Source organism: Epinephelus lanceolatus, chromosome 6, assembly GCF_041903045.1.
Source record: "Epinephelus lanceolatus isolate andai-2023 chromosome 6, ASM4190304v1, whole genome shotgun sequence".
NCBI classification, from domain to species: Eukaryota; Metazoa; Chordata; class Actinopteri; order Perciformes; family Serranidae; genus Epinephelus; species Epinephelus lanceolatus.
In genome coordinates, this window is record NC_135739.1 from 28,832,548 (window position 1) to 28,851,424 (window position 18,877).

The 18,877-nt window shown below is 41.0% G+C and overlaps 2 protein-coding genes across 8 annotated transcripts in view; one reads left to right on the forward strand and one right to left on the reverse strand.

The window, feature by feature from the left end:
* Positions 1-10,964, forward strand: part of rfx2 (regulatory factor X, 2 (influences HLA class II expression)) — a 28,933-nt gene extending 17,969 nt beyond the window's left edge. For all 5 annotated transcript variants that reach the window (XM_033622847.2, XM_033622849.2, XM_033622850.2 and 2 more), the window contains 12 exons: positions 92-273; positions 473-592; positions 1,890-2,011; positions 2,456-2,574; positions 5,261-5,373; positions 5,531-5,682; positions 6,349-6,446; positions 7,001-7,150; positions 7,318-7,526; positions 7,637-7,790; positions 7,920-7,962; positions 8,840-10,964. In XM_033622847.2, coding sequence (XP_033478738.1) covers positions 92-273; positions 473-592; positions 1,890-2,011; positions 2,456-2,574; positions 5,261-5,373; positions 5,531-5,682; positions 6,349-6,446; positions 7,001-7,150; positions 7,318-7,526; positions 7,637-7,790; positions 7,920-7,962; positions 8,840-8,961 — 1,584 coding nt within the window. In that variant the 3' untranslated portion in view covers positions 8,962-10,964. The remainder of the gene's footprint in view (positions 1-91; positions 274-472; positions 593-1,889; positions 2,012-2,455; positions 2,575-5,260; positions 5,374-5,530; positions 5,683-6,348; positions 6,447-7,000; positions 7,151-7,317; positions 7,527-7,636; positions 7,791-7,919; positions 7,963-8,839) is intronic.
* Positions 7,390-18,877, reverse strand: part of fcho1 (FCH and mu domain containing endocytic adaptor 1) — an 88,276-nt gene continuing 76,788 nt past the window's right edge. For 2 of the 3 annotated variants that reach the window (XM_033622846.2, XM_033622845.2), the window contains exons 20-27: positions 18,576-18,771; positions 17,903-18,017; positions 16,952-17,107; positions 16,734-16,866; positions 16,341-16,537; positions 13,675-13,739; positions 12,205-12,372; positions 10,967-11,585 (exon numbers count right to left, since the gene is read on the reverse strand). In XM_033622846.2, the coding sequence (XP_033478737.2) occupies positions 11,557-11,585; positions 12,205-12,372; positions 13,675-13,739; positions 16,341-16,537; positions 16,734-16,866; positions 16,952-17,107; positions 17,903-18,017; positions 18,576-18,771 (1,059 nt within the window). In that variant the 3' untranslated portion in view covers positions 10,967-11,556. Of the gene's footprint in view, positions 7,521-10,966; positions 11,586-12,204; positions 12,373-13,674; positions 13,740-16,340; positions 16,538-16,733; positions 16,867-16,951; positions 17,108-17,902; positions 18,018-18,575; positions 18,772-18,877 lie in introns of those variants that run through there. The other variant, XR_004501469.2, reaches the window with a different exon arrangement.

Consider the following 18,877-nt stretch of genomic DNA (forward strand, 5'->3'; position numbering starts at 1 on the left):
TTCATTTCTGGCCAGATGACTATCACAGAGAAGAGTTCATTCTCTGGTGCTTACTCATTGTGTGACTGTGTCTTCTTCTGTGTGTTTTCAGCTGCAGTGGCTGCTGGACAACTATGAGACAGCGGAGGGAGTGAGCCTGCCCCGGTGCTCTCTGTATAACCATTACTTACGGCACTGTCAGGAACAAAAGCTGGATCCGGTCAACGCAGCCTCCTTCGGCAAGCTCATCCGCTCTGTTTTCATGGGCCTGAGGACCCGCCGCCTCGGCACCAGGTACAAACAGGAAAGGGTTGTTGCCGATGCCGACGATTCTGATAACTGTAATCATGTAATCATTATAGATGTGACGAGTTTGATGATGCTTATAGGCATTGGAGACTTGCTGATGGAAGAGGGTAATGATAGTGATTACAGTGATGGCAAGTCTTCTCCTCCTCACTGGTTTCTGGCTTTTCTCTCATGAATCTACCAGAGGCAACTCTAAGTATCATTACTATGGCATCCGGGTGAAGCCAGACTCACCGCTGAACCGGCTGCAGGAAGATACCCAGTACATGGCCATGAGGCAGCAGCCTGTCCACCAGAAACAGAGGTCAGCACTCTCTCCCTGTCTGCTATTTTTAACTTTTCCTTTGCTTTGTTCTGCGGCTTGTCACATTGTTTGTCACATCCTATGCCATTTTGTTTTTTATTTTGTCAGATGGCAACAGTTTGTTCTTAAGTGTTTCTTGAATTAAGATCACAAGTTAAATTTAAATTTAAAATTTAACTTTTGATTAGGGATGCACCGACTTATCAGCCAAACATCAGCATCTTCTGATATTCGCCTTTTTGACTGCCAGCGGCATATTGGCAAACAAGAGGACATTCACCACTGGCAGTGGCTTATGTTTTTCTGTTGTGTCACATTAATTGTGCACAGGCTAAAAAGAGCCGTTCAAAACTAACGGCTTCCCAGGGACAATAGACAAAGTGTTTGGGATGAACAGAGATCTTCCCCGGGATGCCATAGGGATGAAGGGATGCAGTAAACTCATTATTGACGCATTTTCCCTGATAAAGTGACACTGTGAACAGCAAATCTGTGTTAAAATCGGCAGGAGAGCTAGTTAACTGTGGCCGGAATTAACAGCTAGGAGGCTAGAATGTTAACTTGTAAAATTTTGTTTCTAGTGAAAAACTTGAATAGATACAGTTGTATGAAGGACAAAATTGTTCATGTTTACACAGCAAAATAAAACAGATGTTAGAGAGGGATTTATGATAAATAAATAGTATGTATAGTTGTCAAGTCAAAATCTTGTTTTTGCTGACCTCCTTGATGTCTCTCACCTTGCTGCAGTGATGTAGAAGTGTACTCCAAGATGTGTCAGTACATCATGACATCACTGTTGGCTGTGGCTACAGGATCAACAAAGCACACTTCTGACCACACAATGTCTCAGAGGTGAAAGAGACTTGAAACTTTGAATCAGAGAGGACAGTGGAAAAAAATGCTTTTTAGCCCCGGGTTTAAGTTACTCTTCAGTGTTCTCTGTAGTTTGTATGTATATAGGTCACTTCTGCATTGTGTTTTCACTATGAATGTATTGGTTTTCACCCATGACACACCTACCAAGCTGAGGCAAACATTTTGCACTGATGGGAAGAATCATTTTAGTAACTCGAAACAACTGTTTGCGAATGCTATTTTCCTTTTAAACACACCCCTGGTTATTCACTAATTCAGACTTTGGTTGAAGATGTGCTTATGTGGGAGTTGATTGTGTGGGTTTTCATTGGAATGAAAACCTACATAGCCCTCAATGGCACATTCTTTCATATTCCTGCCTTCTTATTCCTTTAAAAACCAGCTAACATACCTGCCATGTCTCGTAATGTGTGTGTAGGTTCAAACCTCTGCAGAAGGTGGACGGTATGTCTGACAGCCTGTGTGGGAGCTCTCAGCACTGTAACAGCACTCCAGAGCAGTCCGTGGCTGCTCAGAGTCAACACCACCAGCAGTACATAGGTAAGGACAGGAGCTAGGTGGTTGCCACGACAACTAGTTGTCTACAAATGATTGACACTTAAGATTAGAGAAGTGTTTTAAAGTCTCACTACTTCTTTTTTTCTTCTGATCATTTTCTGATTCCATCTTTGATAAAGTTACAAACTTTTTACCTTTTAATTAAATCAGTGCCTGTGAAATCATATGTGGCACAGCTACCGCCCACATGTTGGCTTTACTCAAACATTAATTATAAACACATGCAATAACTGTCAGAGTGGTAAAATTAACTGTCAAACATCTTGTTTGTTGAGAAAATTATAGGATATGTGTTTCTTTGTTGACACTAGATGATCTGGCCGTACAACTTTCATGTGATTTCAGTCTCCAGGATCCATGAGTCTGTCTGTGTGTGTCAGGGTGAGTGAAATGAGTGACACCTGTCTGCTTTTTTACTTTATGCAGATACGTCCCACACCTTGCCTCAATTTCCCAACCCTGACTTGGGCACCCAGCCTCTGCCTGAGCGTATCAACATGAATGATATCAAGAAGCTGCAGACACTCTACAGAGACCACTGCGAGGTAGAGCTCTATGAATATGTTTGTAACCGAGGCCATGTTGACGTCTATATAAATGGAACAGCTTTAAAGGGGACCTTCTCTAATTTTACACATGAAAGTCTGTTTACAGGTCTTTGGGAGTACTACTGCATATGTGGCTTCAGAGGGAGCTAACTGAAGTTTGATTGTCTCAAGTGTAACATGCTTCTTTATTGATCACTGGCACTGTTGTTTATTCCAAGTCGATCCCACAGACATTGTCCCGCTGCTGTAAATAGAGCACCAACATGTATAAATCCATTGCTGAAAATGGTCCTCTAAAAATACACAATTTACTCCTTGTTTGAGTATCATTTGGTTAAAACAGTTCTTAGCTGTTTAAAAAAATACTGAACCTTTTTATAAAAAAAAAACACACAACTAACCATATTTGTGATGTGACCCATTTTTTTTAAGATTGACTTTGAATTAGTTAATACTTTTTATTAGCAATAGACCAAAACAATGTTGATTTGGACTTTTCAAGGGATTTCTTGACAACCTGCAAAATCTAGAATAATCTTGGCCTTATCGTGGTGACTTGGTTTGATAAGGGCTGATACATATCCTTAAAAAAAGAGGCAAAAAAATACAGCAAACTACAGCAGTCAACAGGTGTCTGGCTTTGAGCGTTTATGAGGAACTGTATTTAGGAAAATGTATGATGAAATAGCTATGAAGAAATGGCATATTGCGTAATGACATTTCACTGGTTGCAGGGCATAATTCATAGTCTCTTGGTTGGACAATGAATTCGAGTAGGCAGAAGAATAACTCTCCGGGATGAAACGGATTGGCAGTGAAAAGAGTAGAAATAATATTGAACATTAAAATTTGGGGGCTTTACAGGCAGGAAAGAGGCTGTGATTAAAGCAGCGAAGCTCTGGCTTTATCATATTATCCCTGCCCTCCCCTTGTCCAGCCTCACCACGCTCCTTTTGTTCCAGCCGTCTTTTCATCTCTGTGCAGCTTTCAAGACATGCCAATTAACCTTTCAGCGCGCTGGGTGGACATCTTGGTGTCTTTGTGGTGGTCTCCCCTTGGGCCTTTGTGCCGCCTTGTCTGTGGACAGGCACATGGGCTCCTGTCTTTGTCTGCCAGCGCATTTCTGTCACTCTCACAGCTCTCATTGCCTCTGTCTGTTTAATGTTTATGCATTTTACTTTTTCTCCTTTTTTTTCTGAGCCAACAGTGACCTGTTAACACATTAGCCAAGACTTTTTATAAATATCATTTAAAGTTACAGCACAAATAAAAATAACAAGTTGGCTCAAGAATTAAAAAAAAAAAAATCTTATTTCTTATTTTACCTTCATGTAGTTTAAGGAGTTTGTGAGCAGGGCTGTAAATGGACTTGTATCCACTGTCAGGCATGTATTTATAAATGTCATGGTAACAGCCAAATATTCAGGTATCAGCCATGCTATTAAATTAATGTTTAAACACAAATGATTAGGTGTTTAATAAAACTTCAAGGGTAATAAATCACACCATAAACCACAGTAGTTGTTGTGTGTGTGCACAGATGTGAGGGGTTAAGATTTGTGGATCTCTGCTGCCTGCCACTCGTCTGTGTGTGTATGACCGTGCATGTGAACATGTGGTATTTCTCCTCCACACTTTTTTTTTCTTTTCTTGAAGGCAAGTTGTTTTTCCTGCGTGGCGCAAAACTGCGGAGGCAAAACATTCTTGTTTAGAGGGGATGGGGAATTCTCCTTTTGTTTAGGAGTTCTGTGTTTGACCTGTTGCTTGGGGCAACCGTAAACAAGGTTGCCATGGCAACGGCTGGAGAGGAAGCAAAAACATATCATGTGATTGAAGCCTACACTGCTGTGTAACAAGATCCAGCGGCAAGTGCATGTCCTGCCAGATAGAGAAAGAAGAGAATCTTTGGGCACGGCGTGAATCATACGCTCGTACTCAACTGACGCTCAACGTAGAGATATACTGAACTGTTTGAGCTCAGAAACAAGAGAGTTTGACCTCTGTTTCATGTGGAGTCAGGCTGACGTTTGCTCCTGTGAATGTCCTCAGCAACTTCTACAGCGCTGGTTTTTATGTCTTACTTTGATATATGTGTGTTGGGGTTTAGAGTTTATCTGTTAACTCTTTTTAGAACCTGGTTACTGCTTTTTCTGACTCACACTCAAGCTGTAGTTTATCATTTTAGATCACCAGCTAGCCACCGCTTCCTTTGCACTCAGTGTTCACTTGTGTGCAGTATACTCTACTTTCTAAGAGCCTCATACATATGAACAGGAAAGAGGAAATCACATGGGTTAGTTCGGGTCAGCGCCTCGTCACTAAAAGGAGGCAAATGCACACATAAATCTATGTGACTAATCTGCCTGATAAAGGAAACCAAGTTGAAAAAAAATAAGTGAGTGAAATCAACTAAAAAAAACCCCTCCAGATGAAGCCTGAACGTGGCCTTTAGGATCCTCCTGATGATTAATGTGCAGGGAGTTGTGTTTGAGCTGGCTCATTGTCTAACCAGGAGGGCCTGGAGTGAGCGAGAGGCTGCTTGCCTGCCTGTAGAAACTTTGTTGTGTGTCTGGTTGCCATGGTTCAGCTCTGTATGTTTTGTCCCCCCCTTCCTCCCTCTCTTCTCCCTCCCCCTCATTCTTTTACCCCCTCCCTCCCTCCCTCCCTCGCTGCTCTCCTGCAGGCTACTTTGGATGTGGTGATGAACCTCCAGTTCCACTACATTGAGAAACTCTGGCAGACTTTTTGGTATTCAACACCGCCATCTAGTGATGGAAATACCACCATTCCCAACAGGTCAGATCACATATACAGGAATTTCACTGTTAAAAAGAAAACTGTTACTTAATTTTACATGTCTCAGCTAAATCAAGTCTTCTGTTTTAATAGTATACCAAGTCAACAACTTGAACCTTTTTATTGAGTTTCATTTTTTCCTCCTGTCTGTGTGCAGTGATGATGATCTGGAGGGTGTGATCCCCAGAGAGAAGCTGGTGGCTCTGTGTAAATACGAACCAGTCAGACTATGGATGAGGAGCTGTGACCACATCCTGTACCAGGCTCTGGTAGAGATCCTTATCCCTGATGTGCTGCGTCCTGTTCCCAGTCAGTACTATTGATATTTTAATTCATTAAGATCTTAATAAGATTATCTTTAACAGGATACTCTGTTTGGAGACATTTGTGCATGTTGTCTGTGGTCCCAAAACCTCTGAATACACACTGATGAAGTAATACTAATCCAGCACAGTCCAAGTCCCAGGATTCTCTTTGCATCCTCAATAATACACTAACACCACACCCAACAGTACAGTCCAATTGAGTCTTTTATATTGCAGTTGGCTGCATTTTCACTACTCTACTTACAATGCTTTATACACAGTTAATTGAAGTCAAGTCCCTCAATAATCCAGCCTGTTCTCCCACCTTTTTTGTGCAAGCCAACAGTGTTAACACATTAGCCAAGGCTTTTATTGAGTTATTAAGTTAGCACAAATAAAAAGTAACAAGGTGGCCTAAGCATGAGACAATATCTTATTTCTTACTTTAACACATAAGTACTTTTAAAGGAGTTTTTGAGTAGTGCTGCAAACAGATATGTATCCACTGTCAGGCATATTTCTATTAATGTCATGGTAATAAGTCAAATATTCAGGTGTCAGCTGTGCCGTTAAATTCCTGTTTAAACAGCAATGATTAGGTGTTTAATAAAACTTTGTAAGTAATAAAGGGTTTTGTCAGTTTGTAATCCAGGCTGTTCTGTTTCTTCAGGCACTCTCACTCAGGCCATCCGTAACTTTGCCAAGAGTCTGGAGGGCTGGCTGACTAACGCCATGACCAGTTTTCCTCAAGAGATTATTCGCACCAAGGTAATAGGGAAATCTCAGCGACAGATCATTAAATCTGTCACATTTCTTCGCACCTGTGATCATCTCATGCAGCTGTCTGTGATCCATTTGTGGCATGTGTTACTCTGCACAGTCCCTGCCACCTCTGTTGATTCGATCTATGCAGTAAAGATCGTTTATGTAGATGCAAGATATGTCATCTTATTTTCACCACGTTAATTTCTACCTGAAATATGAGTGGATGTGCATGTATGAAATGTTGCTCAATCCAGTTACACAGGAAACTCATCAGTGCCAGAAGCTTTAACTTTTTGTACTTGTGATTTTTATTTGTATACATATTAAATGAGGATTGTTCGAGGGAGCCTAAGATCTAAGATACTCATTGCCAAGCACTGCTTCACTGTAATTGTTGTGCATATGACAAATAAATAACTTGAGCACAGAGAACCCTAGTAGAAACCAAAACTGGTCCCATTTAAGTCTGACATAATTTGGTTATGATAATAAAACATAAAAACCTCGAGTGACATAAACTTTTAGGATGACTCTCTGTCTCTGGCTCTGTGGTGTAGGTGGCGGTGGTCAGTGCGTTTGCCCAGACACTGAGACGTTACACCAGTCTGAACCACCTGGCCCAGGCGGCCCGCGCCGTCCTCCAGAACACCTCCCAGATCAACCAGATGCTCTCTGACCTCAACCGGGTGGACTTTGCAAACGTCCAGGTAAACATGTCTGACAGCTTCCCTGTTTACTCAGCATCAAGGCTTCATGTCAAAATGTCAGATGGTGCAGACTGTTGACTCGTGTCGACTCTCTCTCTGCTTTCCGTCTCTCGCTGTGTTTTGGTTTCGTGCTGAATACGGTTGGGTGTGTTTGTTGTGTCTACCAGGAGCAGGCATCATGGGTGTGTCAGTGTGATGAGAGTGTGGTTCAGCGTCTGGAGCAGGACTTTAAGGTCACCCTGCAACAGCAGAGCTCTCTGGACCAGTGGGCTACCTGGCTCGACAATGTGGTCTCTCAGGTCCTGAAGCCTCACCAGGGCAGCCCCAGCTTCCCCAAAGCTGCACGCCAGTTCCTGCTCAAATGGTCCTTCTACAGGTACGAAGGGGGAACAGTTAGGCTGTTGACACTTTCCTTAAAATCACTGCAAACAGCATTTTATGGATTATCTGTTTGTTTCTCTCTCTCTCTCTCTCTCCTTCCTGTAGCTCCATGGTGATCAGAGACCTGACCCTGCGCAGTGCAGCTAGTTTTGGCTCTTTTCACCTGATTCGCCTGCTCTATGATGAGTACATGTTTTACCTGGTGGAACACCGTGTGGCGCAGGCCACCGGAGAAACTCCTATTGCTGTCATGGGAGAGGTATGAAGGAAGATATTTATATATATCTGCTCTGCTCTGGTTGTAAACAACACTTTAATGATGATGATGGAAATGATGTTGAAAGTTGTTGTTTTGTTGACTAATGTGCTCTCATCTCTTGAATCACAGTTCAGTGACCTGACTTCTATGATGCCTTCACTCATGGAAAAAGGTAAGCCTTTATTTACAGTGCTAGTTTTCATATTAGTCTTGGTGTGTCCTAGCTAACCAGCTCTGGGTTTAAAAAACAGGTAAGAAAACAGGGTAATACTGATAATAGTGGTAATCATGGTTCAACAAAGCCAGACTTAAGCACAATGACATTTGTTGACATTGGTATCCCTCACTTTGATCACTCCTACCTTAGAGTGTGTCTAGATTGAAGTATGTAAGATAAAAAAAACAAGTTAATGATTGTAGAAACCCACAAAAAGAGGATCAATCACCCAAAAAAACTTTTCTTCTTGTGAAAAAACCCACCACAGTCTCATTCTACAAAAACTAAACTGCAGATTACATGTTTATTTTTATGACTATTTGGTAACTTCTTTTTCATTTAAAACTGTTTGTTGTGATTATATTTAAAATGTGTTTACACTCTTATCCACAAAGGGATGTGTAACAAAAAAGACTGAAGATTGAAGTCTGCTTTTAGACATCTCTACTGTTTAGTAGAGGCTCATTATTTAAAAAACTGTGTTGTCAGTTGAGGAATAACAGGACTTATGTTGTCCGTGCCCAAAGGCACTGTGGGTGGGAGCATTTAAGAGTTAAAGACTTCCGTCTGCAGCAGGAATCAATGGGCTCGGGACTGAGAGCCACAGACAGGGTGGGGAGGTCAGACAGTATTGATCTCAAGATGCTTTATGTATAATCCTTATTCTGACCTTTTATATTGTGGTGATAGATTAGTGCTGCAGCTTTAAGCCCAGCTGTATTTGTCTTTATGCTTCTTATAATCCCACACTGGTTAGTAATGTGAACGGTCAAATGTCAGCTCTCATCCTAATACTAAACTCCAACTGTTCCCTTTCTCCCTGTGCCTCTAGATGCATCCTTCTCTGATGAGATGAGTGACCTGGGCAGTGATGCTGACGCATCCAGAGGGCCTACTGAACCTGCAGTGAAAAGAGAGAGGATTGAAATGAGCCACCCACTGCAGGAGATGTGAGTCTGGTCTGAAAGGGGCCGGATTGAAAGCCACTACGACCAGCATCTCTCCCTGAAAAGGTGACACTAAAGTGGCTTCGGGGCCCTTCGGGACGCAGCGGCTTTTTTGGGCCGAGCACACTGCGTCCTTCTGCAGTCAGTGTGTGCAATGTACATAGAGAAGAAAGTAGCAGTGTCAGTCCTCCCCTCACTAGCGTTTATAAGGACAGTGATTTTTCTTTCAGGAAGCTCACATCTGTTTTTGTTTTGTTTTGTTTTTTTTACTCACAGGGGTGTAACACAGGTCTGATTTTCTTTCCGTTTTTGTTGCAACTGTGAATGACTTTGTGCAGTACCTTTTTATTGGATGTGTAACCTTGAGTGGTGGTATGTGGTGTTTGTGAGTCTTCTCTTTTTTTTTTTTCTTTTTTTTCTTAACTAGCTGTGCCATAGTGTCATTTGAGTGCCTTAGATCACTAACTTTAAAACCACCACTACAGATGTCAATCTGTCCCTCAGCTGTGCCTCTACCGCAGTATGAATGTATCGTCTCCAAACCTCAGACATTCAAAGCACCTTTAACATTGATTAGGTGTAGGTGTGTATACTCCTTGTTGCCTCTGCTGCAGCTCGCAGCAAACACACACAACAAAGAAAATAAAAATAAAAACAACATGCAACCTACTGACCCAAAGGACCTTTCCCTCAGTCATATGTTACCTTGGCTGTGTAAGATGTTGGTTTGTTTACCTCAATAGATTTCTATGCTGTTCGGCTCAGATGACATGAGGCAAGTATTAAAAAACAAATGTAGCCACTGTTGCAGTCTGTGTCTCTCAATCCTGTTTCATTTCATGTAAATAGTTGTCCACAAATGGTTTAAATCCTGTGACAGCTCCTCCGTGTGCTGCACGGATCCACAGAGTAAGTCCTGATGCAATGACTCATATGTGCAGACCTGTGGGGGTTCACTCAACTGCCACAGAGTTGGGAATAAAAAATAATCGACTTAATGGATATAGGATATTACAACCTAAACTGGAATCTGGTCTGTCTCATTGAGCCTCATTTTGTGATTAAAAAAAAAGTGGTTATACATTTCATCTTCGGAAGATAAATCAATATATGTTAGAGCGTTGGACCTGTAAAACCAAAACTCTTAGACAGAAAGAGGATCTCGTTGGCATCTGAGCCGGCACACGCTCCCCGACTTCAGATACTTTGACCTCATGCTGTTACTCAGATTAAAGTCTTATGTTCTGTTTGAATTAGATAGAAATATACAGTGTGTTATTTGGGGAGTTTGTCCATAATAAATTATATATATAAATATATATATAAATATATATCTTTGTATGATGTAGAAAGTGTGTGCTCTGTGGCCTTCAGTCTTTGCCTAATCTCTCTCCTCACACTGTACTTGGTTGGTCACGTTGTATCAGAAGAAAATGCTTTGATGTGTAATTGATTAGACTGGCGTGTGTGATAAATTTGTTTTCAATCTCAATTGTTCAATGTGTAAAATTCAATTATTACTGTGGCGTTACTGCACCCGAGTACGCTATTAAACTGTCACAAGAGAAATTCCTATTTATATGAACTATTCTGATTTGATTGACATCAGCTTTGTGTTGAAAATTGGTTTGGTTGATTTATTTTTCCCCTCAGATGATTTTGTTGTAGCAATGAGAATCCTTGAGCTTGAGTTATTTAAGGCTTTTTGTAACTTGTGCCTGTCACAGTAATTTGCCTTCAAGTGCTTTGGAGAAAAAAAAAGTAATTTCTGTGTGTACTTTGTAATGTTTTGTAAGGCTGTTTTAGATTTTTGGCGGAGGATTATTTTTTATTGAACTAGATTTGGTTCTTCTTACAAGTATACTGAACCCTTATTTTTGTGCATTTTTAAACCTGTTCTTGACTACACTTTAACTATCCTAAGGACAGATGATGGTCTGTAATAAACTGCATAGTTCAGCTGTATTTTGTACTTGGTCACAATGTGTAATAAATTGGTGTACACCAAAATGTTTGAGCACATTTATTTTTATCAAACATCAACATCACAAAACCTCTATTTGGAACAAACAGCAGATTTACAAACATTGCATTTTCTAAGGTTTGGTAGAAGATCTTTACTCACAAGTGACTCATTTGATCTTTTGAGATGCTCTAGAGATTTATTCCATATAGTATTTACATAATTGAAAAATCCTAGTTTCCATGGCAACTCAGTTCCAGACTTACTTTATTTTCCTTTCCTCTATAATTTAAGAAAAGTTCTGACATCTACCTCAGTTTGCAGTCTCAGAGCACAATGAACAGAGGAGATTGAATAGAAAAAGAGCTATCTTCCTGGCTCCTGCTAAAGGCAGGACTGAGTGTACAACACACACACACACACACACACACAACTTAAATTAGAGGAAAAGAAGAAGAAAAGGCTTGGTCCTAGAACAGCAGGACACTGTCAGAAGTAAGTGCACATTGTCCTTCAAGGCTGAGATGTCAGTCCTCAGTTTTAATGTCTTACCAGGAATAATCTCTCCTTCTGTCTGGCTGTTGACTTGAGAAAAAGTGTGAAGTCCTCTGAACCTGCAGCAATGGTCCTTTACACGATTCACAACGAGCAGCCGGCCATGTACTTCCCTGTAAAACAAAAAGGAAATGCACAGCCAAAATAAGCCAAATAGGTTAATAAAGAAGTCATATTATAGTATGTCAGAAATGTTATTTAAAAAAAAAAGTTATAGTATGTCATATAAAGCAATTTTAAAAAGCCATAGTAAAGTATGTCATTACATTTTGTAATAAAGTGTAGTATGTCATAAAGTCATAATGTTCTAAAACAGTTGTTGATAAAAAAAGTTATAGTAAAGTATATCATAAAAAAGTCATAGTATAGTATGTCATAAAACGTCATAAAGAGGTCATAGTATGGTATGTCATAAAAAGTCATAGTTCTGTATAGTATGCCATTAAAAAGACAAAAAAAGGTCATAGTATAGTATGTCATAAAAAGTCATAAAAAAGGTCATAGTATATTATGTCATTAAAGTCATAAAAAGTAGTATAGTATGTCATTAAAGTCATAAAAGTCATAGTATAGTATGTCATAAAAAAAGTCATAAAAAAGGTCATAATATAGTATGTCATAAAAAAAGTCATAGTATAGTATGTCACAAAAAGTTGATAACACAAGGCACATTCCCGCATCTCAGGGGGATAAATACACACGTCATATGTCTGAGTGTCTGTTCAGTGTCACCTGTGGCGAATCTCTTCTTGACCAGAGACATGCGGTAGCGGCTGCCCACCAGCTCCACGTCCATGCCCGACAGCGAGGCCCCGGAGCCCACAAACTGAACAGCCAGGCTGGGTGGAGGGCCTCGGGGGACCTCCAGGCACTGCCAGCTGGCACACAGAGTCCCTGAGCCTGGGACACCACCGACAGGCAGAGAGACACAGAGACATGAGGAACACCACTTCACAGCAATAACAAAACAAGACGTTATGTTAGCCATCTACATTACATTTAACAGTTCGACAGCAGTTTCAACATCATGAGCTTCACACTGAAATACAGCCATGTTACTGCTGTTATCAAGACATCAAAAAAAACTTTCCTTTTTCAACCACATTTAGCTCCGCCTTAACCGAGGAGTCTTATCATCTTTGGAAATGCCACAAACACTCCACATTCATAGATTTATGATGTGTGATAAAGACATGCAGCATAAAAAGGAATTTGAGTAGAAATGCTGAGAAGATTTAGGATACTGTACAGCTTCTTCTCAATCGTCGTCAAGCTGAGAAATGTCTTGTCCAATGTGGCTGCTTCAGTTTACAAGACGCCCAGGAAAATGAATTAATTATTGACCCAACACTGCCACACATTATTCATGTAGAGCAGCACTTTAACATTGTAGTGATAAAAGAAGCAGATTTTTCAGAAGAGGCAGGGAGGAGTTATGGTGACCTTTCAGTGCTTTGTCATTGGCTTATAAACCAGAGAAGTCCTCTAACTATAAACATTTTAACATCCAATCCATCACTGAAGGCTGTGAATAGTCTTTCTTTTTCTGCAGCTTCACATCGAGGTAATAATATATCATCACAAGAAAAAAAGAGCAAAATAAAAAGAAGCAATGTGGGTGTCTGATACAAAGAAGCATGCAGGTGAAGGAAACCTTGAGCTCCAGTTTGATTTAATTTTAGACTTTCCCCATCTTAAATTAGAGCCTTGAAAGATTCTTTTATACGCCGTCTCTTATCTGTGCGCCATTAGCGTCGTGAAATATGAGCAACAATCAATTTGACACAAAATAAAAGAGGAACATTTCATGCTTGTCTTTGTGTCGCCGGATGAGAGCAGCTGCCACGTTCAAATGCTAATGCTGCTGTTAAAAAGGTAATGATACGCCTTCAGACTTTGGCTTTTTAAAAAGAAAAGGATGTGGAGTGCAGAGATCTTAATTACTCATTTCTACATTTGTCTGACACAATGTGGAGATGTAAGCCCAACAAGGAGGAAATGAAGTAGAAAGTTCTGGCACTGTATTTAATGAGGAGGCAAATCGAAGAATCAGATGTCTGCTTATGATAGACACAAAACAGGCTGTCAGCTAGATGGATGTCAGCGTGTGAGTATGTGCATCTCTGTGAGTAGGTTTCCTTGTTCAATGAGGAGTAAAGAAATAAAAGCAAAGAGGCAAAACGAAAGCAGCAGAGCTCTGACCTTTGCTGTGATTGGTCGGGGAGAGGTTGGGGAGTTTCCACAGCAGCCGTCTTTCCTCAGCGTTCCTGCAGGGGACAAATTAATAGTCAGTGCAGCCTAACCTGCTTCTTCAGGCCTTTGCACACCACGTCCCTCTCTGTCTGTATGCAGTCTTAATCCTCAATGACATCCTCCTCCTCGTCATCATCATCCACCTGAATGTTACTATCTGACCTGCTGAGAGTAGGTGTTATCTGAGTTGTGAAGTGATACTGTGCACTCTGTTCCTCTCTCTTGTTGTAGATGAATGTGTCCCGCAGGTCACGAGACATTTTCTTCACTGCTTCTGGGTCAGACACCCTTTTAAAGGCTTTTAAGGGCTGAGAAAAAACGCAGAATATCAAACCTCTTCCGAAAAACTTTAAAGACAGACTAAAGTTTCAGAGTCAAAAGGCCTTTCGTCTCCACCTTTTCCCTGTTCTGCATTACAGTCATCCTCACATTTTTAAATCGCATGTTACCGTTGATTATCAAGTGTTTTTCATTAATCACTTAGTGTATACTGTAGAATATCAGAAAATACTACAAAGTGCCCATCAGAACAGTTTTGTTCTAGATTACCAATTTAGATAGTAACACAAAAAACATAGACAACAATAAAACAACAACAACATATCCTCAATTTTGAGAAGCTAGAAACAAAAAATGATTGGTGTTTTTTAGCAGTCCCAGGGGTGAAACTATGGGTCATTCAGTTCACCACTTTGGCCCAGACTGCCATGATATTTTGTACAGGTATTCGTGTTCCTCAGAGGATGAACCATAATGACTTTGGTATTCCCTGAGTGAGACAGCTCAACAACTATTAGATGGACTGCCATGAAATTTGGTAAAATCAGTCATGTTCCCCATCAGGATTAATTTGTAATCACTTTAATGATCCTTTAATTTTTCCTCCAGCATCATCATTCCATTTTAATTGGACCAATATTTTGGTTTATCACCAAATACCTGCAAAACTAGCGACAGTCTCATCAGCCTCAGCTGTGTTTTCTGCGCATTCCAATACCCACAATACCATACTACATATTGTGCCAGAAAAACATTCAACATTGTCAAATGCAGTATGCCAAAATTTCTAGAACGTTCTTCTGTATCTGGGCACAACACAAACCAGCATGCTTTTCTAGCTATTTTGAACCACAATCCTCTGTGCAGTGAAAGATACATCACATCGACTGAGCTGCAAACAGATGACAGCTTTACAGCTTGTTGACAGCTGTCAGAAGCTGCAAAGATGGCTGCCAGTGCATTCAAGCAACTGGTGACCAGTCAAATACTATTAATAGGAATAGTAATTACCGGTATTTAAATGAACAAAATAATTATATTCATAGTTATGTCCTTTTGTTATAGGTAATATTTATAACAATGACAGACAAATGCAGATGTAATTTTACTGTTGTGAATATATGTTAGAATCTTTGATGAATGCAGTCATAACTTAAGAGTTACAACCATATGCACTAAAAAGTAAAAACAGCAGACCTCTCCAGGTTGACCTCCGTCTCTGACCAGCTTGGCAGATGATGTTTTGATTTATATCCAAATTAACACATATATGAGCAAAAGGGTCAACGAGCAGGGTGCAGTGTTATGACAAAGCAGTACATCCTGATTGTGTGCATACTGCATTCAACTGTGCGTACTTTGTAAGAGCAGCTGCAGTAACTACTGTAAGTAAAAAGAAAGGTATACTTTTGTGTTTTGTGCTAACTAGCAGATGATAGCATGCTTATGCACTAAACTGAGAAGGTTGTTGTTGCAGGAAGTTACCGCTGGAGTGACCTTACAAACGCAAGGAGTTACTCTGTTTGGAGTAGTCATGGCTGAATTTTTACCCAATTTTGACCAACTGGATCTGGATGAGCCATTTTAATTTGATGACTGCCCGTATTTATTTGAACACGGAGTACACGGACGTACACGGATGCAGAGCTCATTGAAATTGAAGAGCGGACGAGGAGAGAGAGGGAGCAGCAACAGGCAAAGGAACATGTCCGAATCCAGCTAAAGGTAAACACAGATGTTCATTTCTCCTTTCTGTTATGTTGTCGGATAATTATACTAACAATCCGAGATCTGTGTGAAAAAAATGCACTTTTGGTGGATGTATTCTGACGTTGTTTGACGCTGTCTGAGTGCCCTATTATTTAATATAGCGCGCGCTCACGGGCTGCAGGCAGGTCAGCCCTAGCTTCGTACTGGAGAAATGTCAAATATTGAACATCCTATCACTTATTTAGACAAAAGTAGATCGGAAAATAGGGCCCAGGTTGAAAAAAACATTAGTTCCCCTTTAACTCAAAACTGTTACGATGACTGTAGACTCTTTATCTGGTCAGAATCAGGATTGTTTCTTGATAAATAAACTGTTTAGCTGCAGCCCTTATATGTGCACTATTAAAATATATTCAACTGTGATAACAGCTATGTGGTTTCATAACTCACATATTATGATTACATGGTTCATTTCTAATTCTATTTGCACAATACAAATAATCTTGTTGATTATATGAATCTAGTAAATATCAGGGCAGACTCCTGCTAAACCGGTTACAGGCGACTGACAGTTGACAGTCAACAGAAGCTGCTTATTATCCGTCCATTACCACATCATCACTCACCAGGAGGCGGGTGGCTGGCACTGCAGGTCTGTGGCAGTGTGGTCTAATGGCAGCAGCACCTGGACAGCGGCGAGCTGGGTGGAGGGCGCGGTGGCGGGGCAGCAGTGGTAATCCAAAGACACCCGGGTCACGGTGCCGCTGCGCTGACACTCCGCAGACAGCAGAAGGGGAGCTCTACCCGGGTCCTGAGACGACACCTGAGAAAGCAGCGGAGACTTTTGAAGTTTAACTGAGTTGATGTTAAATTAAGAGTCCAGAGCAGGTTTGAGTTAATACACTTCTTATTAACCATAACATAGAGTCCTGCAGTCAGAGCACAGCAGAAATGTTACATTCGTCTACAAAGATAGATTAAAGTATCAGTAATGGAGAATACTCATTTGAAATCCTGACCTGATACTTGAGCAGACCAACGTTGTAGTACGAGGCCTGAGGGTTGAGTTCAGCCTCTCTCTGCAGGTAGAGCTGCAGAGCTTGCATGTTGAACCAGAAGTCTCTGGTGTCTGGGTCGCTCTGAGATGGATCACTGTAGAGATACAGAGACATGACGTCAAGGATCACATTATAGTCATTGAACACAGTTGTGACTCAACATGCAGAGGGCAGCTGACCTGTAGAGCAGCTTTTGATTTGGCAGGAAGTGATCAATCCTTGAGATGTTGACAAGCCTGAAGCTGAGCACGGGAGCGTTGGGGTTGGCTGTGAAGATCCGGGTGATGCCGGCAGGGAAGGACATCGTCAGGTCGCCCGTGATCTTCACCAGACAGCTGGAGAACGAAGGAAACGCACAGAGTTTAAATTAACAAGAGTACAACTAATAGGCATTATAGATGTCATTAAATAGGAACTCACATTTTACACATCCCTGTCAACAAAAGTGCTCCTCAGCTGACGCAGAGCATTGAATAATGCCCTACAAGGCACTGGAGGAGGCTTTTCAAAGTCAGGTAATAATCCTAATGATTTCACGACATTCTGAACAGAAAGCCTGGGCTACAAACTGGGTGTCAAAGACATGGGTGATTCTCAGACAGAGGAAGATGCAATCAACTGCATTCTGCAATAAAGTTGGGATATTTCTGCCTCTGCTGCTTTGATTCTGACCTTTTTTTCCTTCGTCTTCCTTTCACAAGTCCCCCATCTTTATGGTAATGCAATACTCAATCACTAAAGTACACCTTTAAAAAAACCACTCCACTGATTTGGCATCACACTCCTTAAAGATTGTCAGACTCAAAATGGACAGTTAAAAAAAGCATCAAAATTGATGCAGCAGAACCAGAGATATCTTTTCATATTCTATGTACTCTTCTTCTTCCTTGTCAAACATCTGCCGCCTACATTACCCACAATGCAACTCAACCACAGACAGTTCAGTTGGAGACATCACTTGAGACAATTTATCTTCACCTACCTCCCTCTGTAGCCATGAAAGGCTTTAAACAACTTTATTCAACAGACTGTGATGTGTAAAAGCGAGTAGTTCCCCTTTAAGATTAGTTTTTTTGTGATCTTCTTCTTTTTTTTTTTTTTTTTTTAAAAAAAGGTATTGTCATGCTCACCGGTTGTGTTGTCCACCTTTAAAGTAGGCATTTATATATTCTGTTATGGCTGCTGCCACTGGCCAGGCCTCCTGTGTGCTGAGGGAAATGGGGCTGGGGCCTCGTGACAGGTGCACTGCAGAGAACAGAGGTGATAAAACCGAGTCATGCTGTTAATACATAGCTGGTTTTACATCATTCAAGTCATGTTTAAAGTAGTAATCCAACATTTTGGGAAATGCTTTTCTTGCAGAGAGTCAGATGACAATATCGATACCATTCTCAGGTCTGTACAGTAAATATGAAACTAAAGGCAGCAGCTGCCTAGCTTCGCACAAATACTGGAAACAGCTAACCTGACTTTTTCAGGTAACAAAATCTGCGGGCCAACACCTTCTCATTAATGAACATGTTGTGTTTTGTTTAACCATTTCATTAAATTGCATTTTTTCTGGGGAGTTATGAGACAAATTATTTCTTGGATGCAGGGATGTTGTTTCCCTTCCCTCTGCTTCTTGTCACTATGCTTAGCTAACTGTCACCTCTTCACATTAAGCGTACAGACATGAGAGTGGTATCAATATTTTCATCTAACTCTCTTCAGGAAAGCTAATAAGTGTATTTTCCAAACTCTCAAATGATTCATCTGTCTCTCCATTCTGTAGCATAACTGTATTCACGTGCTGAGGCTTACACTGTCTTTGTTGATGGTCCTGGTGCTGGTAGGGCAGCGGTGAGGATTGGCCTGCCCTGGCAGGACTGGGCGCTCGGTTCTGACTCGCCCAGTCATTGTCCCTGGCCTGAGGCCCCCACTCACTGGGGCTAGAGGATGAGGAGGAGGTGAGGGAAGGGCTGGGCTCTGGCAGCGGGGAAGAGCACAGGGACCGGGACTGAAACACAGGGACAAAGCTGAATTAATACTGGTTACTGTTTTCATAGAGACGATGCTCAAACATTTATATTGAGGAGGGAATTTCATCAATTATACTCTTTACA